The sequence below is a fragment of the Protomyctophum parallelum genome, assembly GCF_964188405.1.
Source record: "Protomyctophum parallelum genome assembly, chromosome: 5".
Taxonomy (NCBI): Eukaryota; Metazoa; Chordata; class Actinopteri; order Myctophiformes; family Myctophidae; genus Protomyctophum; species Protomyctophum parallelum.
Window position 1 is genome coordinate 31,064,035 of NC_139702.1, and position 13,033 is coordinate 31,077,067.

The window sequence follows — 13,033 nt, forward strand, 5'->3', positions numbered from 1 at the left end:
CTCCACTGCTTCCTCTTCCTGTGTTCAGACATTAATGCTCAGGCCCGTAAGCTCCAGAGGCACCGGGCCAAGGGAACGCTGACGCTGCCCAGGAACGGAACCTCTTCCCTCTGCCGCAGTCTGAGTGAGACCAGCCTCAACCAGGTAGAGAGACGCACGCACGCACGCACGCACGCACGCACGCACGCACGCACGCACGCACGCACGCACGCACGCGCACGCACACACACACACACACACACACACACACACACACACACACACACACACACACACACAGGGATGGGGACTACATGAAAATCACGTTTATTGTGGCAACAATAATTGTTGTTGCCACATGTACCCCAAGGTGTACCCTGGCCGTACATGCATTTGCCCCTTCTCTTGCAATCCAGGGAGATATGGGTTGGGAACCGATGGAGACTATAGGCAAAAGTGATCCGCTTGTGGAAACCGTCTCATTAATCTGCCAGAAGATAGGTTAACAAAAGAGGTATTCAATTGGGAGAAGGCACACAATGGCCCCTGGATGAAGGAAGTTTTTTTCTATTTTTAGAGAGGCAGATCTGTCTTATATCTTTCAGTATATGCTTTTGTGGTAAAATCAATAGGTTTAAACAAAAACGATTTAGTAATTACAAAGATAAATGGTCAAATGACATATGGTCTAAACCAAAACTTAGATCATAAGTACAGATTAAGCAGTGTTTTGGTACTGAACTGTATGTCAAATCCGTTCTAACCAGAAAACAGCGGTCATTGTGTGCCCAGCTGAGAACTGGTATCCTGCCTCTGGCTATTGAGGTAGGGCGGTTTTCAGCTGTGCCAGAAGAGAATAGATTATGTAATGTATGTGACCTAAATGATGTTGAAAAATAATTTCATTTTATGTTTTATTGTACCCTGTATGATGATTTGAGGGTTCCACTATTTGAGGCAATGCAACAAAGAAATCCTGATCTATTCTGGGAAGATATGGACAGAAGTTAGACTGGTTATTTAATAATGAAGTATTTAGGACAGCCCAGTTTGTTTCTAGAGCCTGGAGTAGAAGACAATCCCAGCTCTTCAAGTAGGTACATGTGTCTCCTGTCACAGGCCTAATGGTGTATTTTATTATAGGATCTGGAGTGTATTAGCCAATTTGGTATTCACTTGATCATTGTTTGCAATCCATCATGTCGGTTTATTGTAATTGTTTACTGGTATGTAAACTGTAAAAACACACACACACACACACACACACACACACACACACACACACACACACACACACACACACACACACACACACACACACACACACACACACACACACACACACACACACACACACACACACACACACACACACACACAAAACATTTTGAGAGTTGCATTTTTGAATATAATGACTGATTGGTCATGCCTAATTGCCCATACGTTGTTTTCTCAGCTCGGAGTCGGAGAGGATCCCAAGCGTTTTTACTCCACGTTGCCCGGCCCCCTGAGGGCCCACGGCGGGGGCCGAGGAGAACGTGACGCCTCCTGCAACGGCCGGAGGAAAGAGGACGGGGGGAGCCAGGGGGGAGGAGGGGGGGTGAGGCACTCCCTCTACCAATCACCACACCTGCTGCTGCTACAGGGCTACAACAAACAGGTGAGGCATGTGTGTAAAACAGGGGTCTTCAACGTAGGACCTCCTACCTGATAGAGAGAGAGATGAAGCTTCATATTTGATAAAAGACTTTATAGACTTGTTTGATATAGACAAACTTTTCTATCATTATGTTGGATTCATGTTAATGTGTATTTTGAGACCGTTTAAACCTTTAATATTTAGTCAACTTAACCGTTGGCTCTAGTCTGTTCTTTTTTCCCTCCACACCAACTCTCCGAAAATAGCAGATCTACAAGCTCACGTTTGTGAGTTCGTGGATCAGCAATTCCGGCTAATGTTCCTCATCCCTGTTCAGCCCTGTTCCTCAAGGCTCAAGGCTCAAGGTTCCTGTGGCTCAGGAGGTAGAGCAGGTCGTCCAATGATCCCTGGGTCGGCGGTTCGAATCCCGGCTCTTCCTGTCCACATGTCAAAGTGTCCTTGGGCAAGACACTGAACCCCCTACACTCGCCACCATTGGTGTGTGAATGTGGGAAGTGAGGACGCTGGCGTCGACTGTTCGCCACTTCACTTCCCAATGTATGAATGAATGAACCATTGTAAAGCGCTTTGAGCACTTGGAAAAGCGCTATAAAAATGCAATTCATTATTATTATCCCACAAAGATTTGCCCGAGTAAGTTAATCTGAGGACGCCCCTGGTGAAATGGCATTGTATGCAGGGTTCCATGTATGCAGGACTGAGTTTTTTGCTCTAAGCCAGTCAAGTCAAACTGCACGGTGGTGGCACGTCCAGGTGGCACAGGGTTGGTAGAGTTTCAGCCCACGCCCGTGGAGAGAGACTGGGGTGTGCTTCCTTCCTGGCCATGCACTCCCAACAAAAACAATGGGCTCTGTGCATGACTGTAGCACCACGTCTCAAGTTTAGGATCGAGGCATATCAACCTTTCCTGTTCCAGTTCGGGTTTTGCATACGGTATCTTAACTACTTCAAAAGAGTGAGAAACGCCCACGGGCACAACACCAGAGGGAGCTCCACTGATCTCATTCCCCCCAGATTCAGCACAAACATGGGGATTAATTCATTCTACTGTTATGCCACCAGAATGTGGAGTTCCCTACCACCAGCCAGCAGAAATGGTGACTCCCTACCCTCCTTCTAAACCGCTATAAAAGAGCACCTGTCCCAAGTCTTCTAGCTTTGCCAGAAGGAATGATCCCCCCACAGTTTTTTTCTTCTGTAAATGTACTTTTTACTGCTCCTAGCTTTGACAATGTCTTTATATGTCTTGATGAATTTAACACACAGGACCACAATGGAAACAAGCCCTCCTGCCTTCCTTCCTTCCTTCCTTCATTCATTCATTCATTCATTCATTTATTTTGCGTTATCCTTTTAGCATTATTGTATTATGTATTATATTATATAACATCTGCACTATTTGCAAACTGTTAAAAAAGTAATCAATCAATCAACCACACCACAGTGTCACTTGTGAAGTGAGGAGCGCCCACTGTGGGCTTAATGAAAACATTAAAAGTCCATAGACTTGGCTGTCACATGACGTCACGAGTGATTTTTAGGAGAGCATGAATAAGACCAGCATGACATCATGTCTGAAAGCCAAACGTTGGAGGGGCTAACGCCTTTCAAAAACATTTCTTAAGCTCCTGTTTTATTGATGTGACATGTGTGTTGTGTACGGTATGTATTGCCAGGACTGCGTGGTGTTGAACAGATGTTTTACTGACATCCTCAGGACTGCCTGGTGTACCTGTTGAACAGATGTTTGTGACCTCCTCAGGACTGCCTGGTGTACCTGTTGAACAGATGTTTGTGACCTCCTCAGGACTGCCTGGTGTACCTGTTGAACAGATGTTTATGTGACCTCCTCAGGACTGCCTGGTGTACCTGTTGAACAGATGTTTATGTGACCTCCTCAGGACTGCCTGGTGTACCTGTTGAACAGATGTTTATGTGACCTCCTCAGGACTGCCTGGTGTACCTGTTGAACAGATGTTTATGTGACCTCCTCAGGACTGCCTGGTGTACCTGTTGAACAGATGTTTATGTGACCTCCTCAGGACTGCCTGGTGTACCTGTTGAACAGATGTTTATGTGACCTCCTCAGGACTGCCTGGTGTACCTGTTGAACAGATGTTTATGTGACCTCCTCAGGACTGCCTGGTGTACCTGTTGAACAGATGTTTATGTGACCTCCTCAGGACTGCCTGGTGTACCTGTTGAACAGATGTTTATGTGACCTCCTCAGGACTGCCTGGTGTACCTGTTGAACAGAGAGCAGCACACGGTGGGTCAGGAGACGCCGTCGGCGCGGCCCAACATCTGCCTGTCGTCGCCGGACATCCTGTCGCTGCACTGCCGCCTGCGGCACGTGGCCGCCCCGCCGCGCTGCCGCGGCAGCAGCAACGCCGGCGGCGGCTACCGAGCGCCGGGCGCCGGCGGGGAGGACAACAACACGCCGGACGGCCCGCGGCTCTGCGTGGCCGTGGAGCCCCTCCCGCACGCCGCCGTCCTGGTCAACTTCTCCCGCTGCGAGCGCTCCACCGTGCTGCGCCACGGCGACCTGCTCTCCTTCGGCGCGCACTACATCTTCCTGTACAAGGACCCCACGGGCGCCAAGCCGCTGCCCGCTCAGACGCTGGCCCGCCTGCGCACGCTGGGGCAGCTGTACGACGCGGGGGGCGGCGGCGGGGGGCTGTCGGGGGAGGACGGGGTGGGGTTCGGCGGAGGAGAGACGTGTAAGATGTGCGGCTCGACGCTGCGGGACCGGAGCGGGCCGGTCGTCGGCAGCGCCGTGGCCGTGGCCGTGAGGCGCAGCATCAAGCCACAGCTGGTGAAAGACAGCAGAACGGGAGGCGGAGCCCTCAGTTTGACGGTCGGGGACAGAGGAGGAGGAGGTGGGGGAGGAGGACATGTAGGTGGAGTTGCAGTTGGAGTTGGAGGTCAGAAGAGGAGGCTACAGCTGGAGTTCGACCAGGTCCATGAGGACCAGCTGTTGAACAGGATCGTCTCTCTCATTGAGCCTGGAGGTCTGTGCTCTTTCTGACTACCACACAGTCTATCTATGTCAACCCTGCTTGATCATACAACAGCGTCACACAAAAGTAGCAAAAGTTAGCAGATCTACAAGCTGAGAATTAGACTCGAAAAGCATCTCGAAAAGCGTCGCAAAGCTACATGTTTTGAGCTTGTCGATCTGCAATTTTTTAAATTTGGATCTTGGAATCATCATCATCATATATATATATATCTATATATATATATATATATATATAAACGTACATACTGTACACGTGTGTTGTTCATCAGATCATGAGTGGCTCTCCAGAACGACCACTCATCTAATCAACTTCACACTTGCTGGGTGTTGGAAGTGTTGGAAGTCAATCAGATGAGCGTCCTAGCTCGAAACGGCCACACATTCTGAACCTGCCCAAAATAGCAATGCAATAATAATTATATCACTAATGATAATGATAAGTAGAAGTAGAAGAAGAAAAATATAAAATCAGGTATTGAGAGCTGATGTTGATATAGAAGCATGTTTTAGGAGGTGATTTAAAAGTCTGTCAGGTGGAAACCGCCATTGTCCAAAACTGTTACTCTTCAGGATTCAAATTCAAAAATAGCAATAGCATTCGGATCCACAAGCTCAAAATGCGTCGCTTCGTGCCACATTTCGAGCGTGCGGATCTGCTGTCTTTGATGTCTTTGTGTGATGCTGTAGACATTTTACAAAAGAAAACACAAAAAGTTAAAATATGGAGAGGTTTCTGCCCGACAGCGGCGATATAAAACCAGGTATTGAGAGCCGTGATAGAAGCGAGAGTTTTAAAGAGGTGATTTGAAAGAGGATATATATTGAGTTTGACAAATTGTTCTCAAGTCCTGGAGCCCTGGTGGCAAGGCCCCACTGTCCTTTTGTCATCGTGTTGTGCCAGCGGTTGGCCAGATAGTGCGTCGTCAACACATTGGCTTTCCAATTAGGCTGCAGGGCTGTGTCGCACACGTCCTCCCCCCCCCCCCCCTCTGCTCCTCTGCTTAATTCTCTCTACTATCCTCTGCTCTGCTGTCTAAATAAAACCCAAAGCTGGAGGGCTGTCCGAAAACTTGATGAACGGAGCAGCCAGGGTGAACTGTGCTCCCGAAAGTACAAAGGGTTCTGTGCAGCTGAACCTGTATATTTGTAGCCCTATTTATCCCTAAGCTTCTTTGCCTTTTTAATTTTTTTAATTTTTATATATATATATTTTTCTATAGTTAAAAATCTACAAGCTCACAATGTGTCGATATAGATTGGCTAGTTGAACTATTCAAAAAGCTCTCTCTCTCTCTCTCTCTCTCTCTCTCTCTCAGGAGATGACCATAAGCTGACTCCAGCCTACTTGCTGTGTCTGTGTATTCAACACTCAGCCGCTACGTTCCCCCCTGGCAGCTTCGGGAAGCTGCTGCTCAAGATAGTGAGACGCATCCAGAGCATCGCGTGGGTCAGTGCTCTGCTCTGCTCACTGTGTGTGTGTGTGTGTGTGTGTGTGTGTGTGTGTGTGTGTGTGTGTGTGTGTGTTCACAGCAAAGTCCTCCTCCGTGTTCATTTAAAGTAGTCAAGGACCCCCAAATTACTTGGCCACGGACCCCCATGTGAAAATGTTTCGTGCCAGGAACTGACTCCCCCAGAAGAAAAGACAAAAATTCTAAACAATATTAAAAAAATGCCTATAATATTTTCGATATCTTTCCCCAAAAAGAAAAAAAAAACTAAAATAGCATATGTACAATTAAGCTCACAGCATGGCACAAAGTAGCACGCTGTGAGTTTGTAGATCTGATATTTTTTAATAGCCTATACGTATGAATGGATAAAGTGGCAGTTACAATGGATATTGTAACTGCTTTTACTGAGGAGAAACGCTTTCTCCGTGCTTGCGGCTGCAATTAACGATGTAGTTTTCTCTCTGTCTTTCTTCATACTCGCGGCTGTAGTTAACAATGTAGTTTTCTACTTAAGATGACCTCATGTGGAGAAAGCAGGTCAGCCATGTCGGGTCAGGTGAATCGTTAAGCAGCAAGGGTGGAACGTTTCACTTACACATGCACAACACACACGCACGCACGCATGTATATGCATATACTATAGAAGCCTTTGCAAGTGGCTTACGTTTGCACTCCACAGTCTCGGTTCACACTACTGTGTGGAATATCAGTGTCACTCTGTCTGTCTGTCTGTCTGTCTGTCTGTCGTCAGTTGAAATGCACAGTTTCTTTTGCCTTTATTGATAGTATCAAGTGAATAGACAGGAAAGAGGGAGAGAGAGAAGGGGAGAGACATGCAGCAAAGGTCGTCATGAACGGGACGCGAACACGCGACACTCTGTCAGGCCAACAAAGCCTATATGTGGCATGCGCCTGGACCACTAGGCCAGTGGGTGCCCCTGAAATGTACAGTTATGGACAATTTGAGTCTGCTTCACTGTGCTGTTAAATATCTTCGCTGTCGGGTTGGAAAACCTTGTGTGTCCAAAACCATTACTTTGCGTTAAATGAAAACAGAACACGTGTGTTCCAATGGATCCCATGTAATTATTTAACGCACAAGCTCTTGTTAATACTAGACAAAACAAAGTAAATCTACAAGCAGACAAATATACAAATGTTGGGTGAAATGTTGTTTGTTGAAATGCTGATGTGATGCAGACCGGAGCCCAGGCTCTAGAGTTGGGATCCTAAAAAAATCCTAAAACAAGTTGTGAAGTCCCGATTACACTGGAGCTGCTGTGCATAGCAGTGAAACTGAGCTCATGGGGGAGGACTGATGCATTGTGGGACAGGACAGGTCTGGAGGACCACTGGGAGATATACGACCACAGCACGCTGTCTTTGTTGCCATAGCGACCCTGACCATCACAGAGACTATGGAAGTTTAGATAACAAATGAGACGGTCTATATAATTATTAACGTGTGGGTATGCGCGCCATTGGCGCGCACGTGTGTGTGTGTGTGTGTGTGTGTGTGTAAAGAGAGAAGCGGTGTTGTTTTCTGGTGGTTAGTGAGCTCTTTGAGAAGCTCAGCTCTCCTACGCACAACCTAAAAGTTTGATGAGGTCCTTAATTGCTCTCTCTCTCTCTCTCTCTCTCTCTCTCTCTCTCTCTCTCTGTGTGCGTGCGTGTGTGTGTGTGTGCGTGCGTTGTGTGTGCGTGCATGTGCGTGCGTGTGTGACACTTGCAGGAGAAGACAAAGGACTTGGCACAGAAGCAAGCTCAGCAGTGAGTATTATTTTCCACCTTGGGGAGAGAGAGGGAGAGAGAGAGAAAGAGAGAGTGCTTGTTGCTGTACAAAATGTTTAAATGCATTACTTTATACATGGATTATACTGGTCATTTTTAGCAATAGAATATGTTCAATTCCTTAAATAAATGTAAATGGATTGTTCAGAAGGATATTCCATGAAACCCTGAATCCCTATAATGGTCAAAGATATTTCCTAAAAGCAAAGGTTAAAGCATCGACCTCCAATTTCTTCAACTGGTCCGCTGTGTGACTGTGTAGCATAACATACTGTAGGTTTAGAATAATAATACATGTGTAATAGTGTGTGCGTGCGTGAACTAATCCCACCACTGCGTGTATGTGTATGTCCCATGTAGCCAGGACTCAGCCTCTCTGTCTCTGCTCAGATGTCCTCACAAAGATAGTAATACAAAGCTGTGTGTATGTATGTCCCATCATGTAGCCAGGACCCTGCTCAGATGTCCTCACAGGGATAGTAATACAAAGCTGTGTGTATGTATGTCCCATCATGTAGCCAGGACCCAGCCTCTCTGTCTCTGCTCAGCATCTCAGATCTAATCCCAGACCTGCAGACCATCTTCTTCTGGATGTCCAACTCCATAGAGATCCTCTACTTCATACAGCAGAGGTCTCCTGCTTACACACACACCCTGGAGACGCTGCAAGGTACCAGCGCGCGCGCGCACGCACGCACGCATGCACACACTCACACACATTTTTTTTCCTCGTGCCAGAACGTGTTCCCCTCGATTCATGAGCCAAGTATGGTTCAATGGCTACTTTGCATAACAGCTTTACAAGTGAGTGTGCAAATGCATCCTCACCCTCCTCGCATGCACTGCATATAAGCAATATAGCATTTTGACTTCAGTAGCCACGGTCTGCGATGGCAATTATACTCTGTGATTTATTAATTCACAACAATGACCAACGTTGGGCTGATCCAGCCTGGCATAGTTGTTGATCTGGTACAACCCACATTTCTCATTCTACTATTCTGCCACCAAAATACGGACCATTGTCCATCCAAAGGATGTGTATCACTGGTTTCTTTAAAAACTGGCCTGAAACATCTATTATCAGGAGACAACAGAGAGGTCATGTGAATTTCCATGGAAAGTAGCTAGGGGTCATTCACCGTCACTGTTTTCCCTTTCTCTCCTTTGTACATTACAGTGATTGTATTTGTTTATTACATGTATTATTGTGCACATTTTGTATCCTATGTTGATCAATATCGAACACATAGGACCACAATGGAAACAAGTAACCTTTTTTATTATTATTATTATTTTGTGCGTGTTGTGCAGGTCGTTCCACGACCAGGGGCCAAAGAAAGCGAGACATGTTTTACTCCCCATAGATGTAAATGAGGGTATACTACACACCGTAGCCCTTCATTTGATCTGAGGTTTAGACCGTTCTTAACCACATTGAATTTGGAGGAAATGTTTACATTTCTGACTAATGAAGTATTCAATCAATCAAAAAGCTTGCAAAGATTAAGCTGCAGAAAAAGACAGTGACAAACAGGACTGAATGTATTCTATATCCGCTTGGAGGGAGATAACAAAGTGTTAATGATGAGTGTTGGGATAGCAGCTGAAGAGTCATTTGTTACAATGACATTTATACCGATACAGCTAAAAGAACGCCCCTATCTCTCTCTCATATCCTTGTTGTTGTAAGGCAGGAACCTTGTATGTCCACAAAAATCCACATATCCGGCGGGCGGACCTGACATCACGCTCATGTCGTCATGACTCAGCCATAACCATATAAGGAGTTCCCAATGCAGCCACGTCCAAATATGGAGTGTGTTGTCTATAACCTTCAATGTGTCGTCATGGCATCAGTCGGCTCCATATAAGGGCATAAAATGGGGGCATGCCCGTATACTCTATAGGAATATACTGATGATATCAGGGATATAAAAGGCACAATAACTGGAGGTTACAAAAATCACACCCATGTGAACAGAGTGGTGCAACTCTCCTCTCTCTCTCTCTAGCTCGCTCTCTCTCGCTCTCTCTCTCTCTCTCTCTCTCTCTCTCTCTCTCTCTCTCTCTCTCTCTCTCTCTCATTAGCAGGCAACAGTGCAGCACTGTCTCTCTCTCTGTTTCTGGCAAACAGCGCCCCTACTGGTACTCATACTGGTGCTCATGAACACATACATAGGTGAACACATAGGTGAACACATAGGCGGACACGGACATTGCGGTTCCTTGGAGTGGTTGCACCACTCAATTATTTTTACGGTGTGTAGATGTTTTCAAAAGTATTATTAATATTTAATAATATGATATATTCATAATACATTTTCTGCCATTTGTGTGTACAAGGGTCAAAGGAGTCGTTGCTATCGGCAACCATATCGGCCAATGAGGAGGCCATGACGATCCTGGAGGAAGTGATCATGTATACTTTCCAGCAGTGCGTCTACTACGTCACCAAGGTAACGTGTTGCCATGGCAACACTATGCTCAACCCCAGGGAGGGAGGGGAGGGAAGAGTAAACAAGGGCAAAATGTTGTTAGTCACAGAACTATGCCAGCGGCGACGCACGCACGCACACACACACACACACACACACACGATGTGCTAATTGTCTAATATTGTGAGCGTTTTTTGATCACCATAAAGGATAATAACGATTATGGTCCCATCCCTAGGCTTGTGTTAAATGTTTGGATCAAGGGTACTTTGGAGTGAGAAGCTCTCTGCAGCCAGCTTGAAGATTTGATACGCGTGTGTGTGTGTGTGTGTGTGTGTGTGTGTGCGTGTGCGTGTGCGTGTGCGTGCGTGCGTGCGTGCGTGCGTGCGTGTTTACTTGTATTACTATGCGCCTAATGAGAGCTAATTGTCCCCACAAGTGCACAAGTGTAGTAGAATAATGGGAAATAGACGTGGTCTTCACAAGAGAAAGAGTTGTTTTGTGGTAAAAATAAAATAAAAATAGAGTTAAGGTCTGTTCACAGCACAGCCAGAGTGTTTGTTTTCGTGTCATTAATCCACGTTAATTTGAACTGCTGTTTATGTTATGGCTAGTATACATCCACGCACACACATTTTAATGACATTCATAAAATCACCGCTATAAAATGTTGATGTCCTGATGTTGTGTATAGTAATCAAGGGGCCAGTGAGGCGCTCCAACGTTTGAAGCACTGGGCCCTAGTGGTAAGAGGAAGGACTGCAGGCGAACGGTCGCGGACCCGTGGATTCATGACGAGGAAACCCTGTGCAGCTGGGCTTTAACATTGAGCGCCTCGGTCGCATTTGGGCACCAATATTTGTGCCCAAATGCTGAATCGGCACTGAGCCACTGAGCAACTTCCACTGACATGAATAGCGGGGGGGTGGGGCGGAGCTTCGCGCCAGATCAGTCTCTATCCTTTTAATACTCTATGATAGTAATACAATCGTTTGTGTGTGTGTGTGTGTGTGTGTGTGTGTGTGTGTGTGTGTGTGTGTGTGTGTGTGTGTGTGTGTGTGTGTGTGTGTGTGTGTGTGTGTGTGTGTGTGTGTGTGTGTGTGTGTGTGTGTGTGTGTGTGTGTGTGTGTGCGTGTGTGCGCATGTGCGTGTGTGCGCATGTGCGTGTGGCCGTGTGCGTGTCCAGTCTCTTTATGTGGTGCTGCCGGGCCTGTTGGACTGTAACCCCTTCCCAGTGGAAACACAGAGCCCTGCTGGAAAGGAGGCAAGGGGTTTCCTGAACCAGTACGCAGGGTCTTGCAGGTACACACACCCACCCATCCATACTCTTTATCTCCATATTCTAACTTCTTGTGTTTGTTCGTAAATTAATGCCCTACTACGACGTGATCATAGTACAGCGTCACACTGAAGTATCAAAGTGGCAGATCTGCAAGTTTGAAGCGCACCATGAAGCGAAGCATTTTGAGCTTGTAGATCTGCTGCTGTTGCTGCTTTTGAAAGTAGCATCCCGAAATGACTCTTCTCCAAGGACAAAAGCCTGGTCTCGACCTGATGCAGAGAGCGTCTATAGGGGCCGGAAACAGTCTTTTTCGACCAATCACGACACTCATTTCATTCACAGAGATTTGTAAAGCCTCAATGTCATTTCCTTGGGCTGTACTTCCATTTGGACTCTGATCGTATAGCGTCCCTGTTCAAGCATGTCACATGCCATTGGCAAAATAGGGGAACATCCACTGAAACATAGCAAACATCTACAAGCTCAAGCTTGTAGGCGTGTAGTTGTATTATTTTTTGCTATTTAATGTACAATGAAGTAAATGGGGTTAAGTGGTTAAAACATGCTTGAAATCACTGCCAGCAGCCAGGGTAAACAAAAAGCTGCCAAAAAAGGGAAACGCGGTGCAAAGAGACACGTTTTCAGCTTTTAGATCTGCTACTCTCGCTGTTTTTTTATTTGATCCGAAAAGTAACAGTTTTGGACATACATTATGAGGTTTCCCCCGACAGAGACAATAAGTGAAAAGGTCTATTGTGTCTTTAGTTGTATTTCTTGTTGCCTGGGTTATCTCAGTACTGTGATGTCAAGCATATCTTTCAGCCTGAGCCAAAACAAAAGAAAGAAAGACATGCCATCTCCGGTTCACTTCCCATATCTGCGTGAAGTAGGTGGCCCCGTTTCAGGAGATGGGAAGCAGGTTGGAGTCTATTCTTTCCAATGGAAGAGTGAATGTGAACACAGCTTCACAGGATTTTAACACTAAAATGGATTTTATAGATATAAATGAAGAGATATACAAATCAGAAGAAAATCTACTTTATTAGCGACTTTACAGTCTCGCAGGATCTGGCACCAATAAAGCAGTCATTTGACTTTCAGCGTAAAACAAGCTTTTCCGATATATAACACAAAATTGAATGAATGAACATTTTTATGATAAATTCCGAACAAGACAGGTCAGTCAAGCGTGTGTGTTTGCAGTGCGTGTGTGTGTGTGTGTGTGTGTGTGTGTGTGTGTGTGTGTGTGTGTGTGTGTGTGTGTGCGTGTGTGTGCGTTGTGCGTGCGTGCGTGCGTGCGTGCGTGCGTGCGTGCGTGCGTGCGTGCGCGCGTGTGCGCGTGCGTGCGTGCGTGCGTGCGTGCGTGCGTTGCGTGCGTGCGTGCATGCATGCGTAGGTGTTCCAGACTTC

General features: G+C 46.4%; 1 protein-coding gene across 1 annotated transcript in view; it reads left to right on the forward strand.

Annotated features, from left to right (window-relative positions):
* The window catches only part of radil (Ras association and DIL domains), a gene marked incomplete at both ends in the record, with an annotated part of 39,551 nt that overhangs the window by 6,041 nt on the left and 20,477 nt on the right, over positions 1 to 13,033 (forward strand). The window contains 10 exon segments of the mRNA XM_083766100.1: positions 29 to 144; positions 1,436 to 1,639; positions 3,870 to 4,650; positions 5,978 to 6,108; positions 7,845 to 7,882; positions 8,422 to 8,573; positions 10,250 to 10,362; positions 11,528 to 11,579; positions 11,582 to 11,643; positions 13,020 to 13,033. The exon segment at positions 13,020 to 13,033 is cut by the window's right edge and continues 110 nt beyond it. Coding sequence (XP_083622226.1) covers positions 29 to 144; positions 1,436 to 1,639; positions 3,870 to 4,650; positions 5,978 to 6,108; positions 7,845 to 7,882; positions 8,422 to 8,573; positions 10,250 to 10,362; positions 11,528 to 11,579; positions 11,582 to 11,643; positions 13,020 to 13,033 — 1,663 coding nt within the window.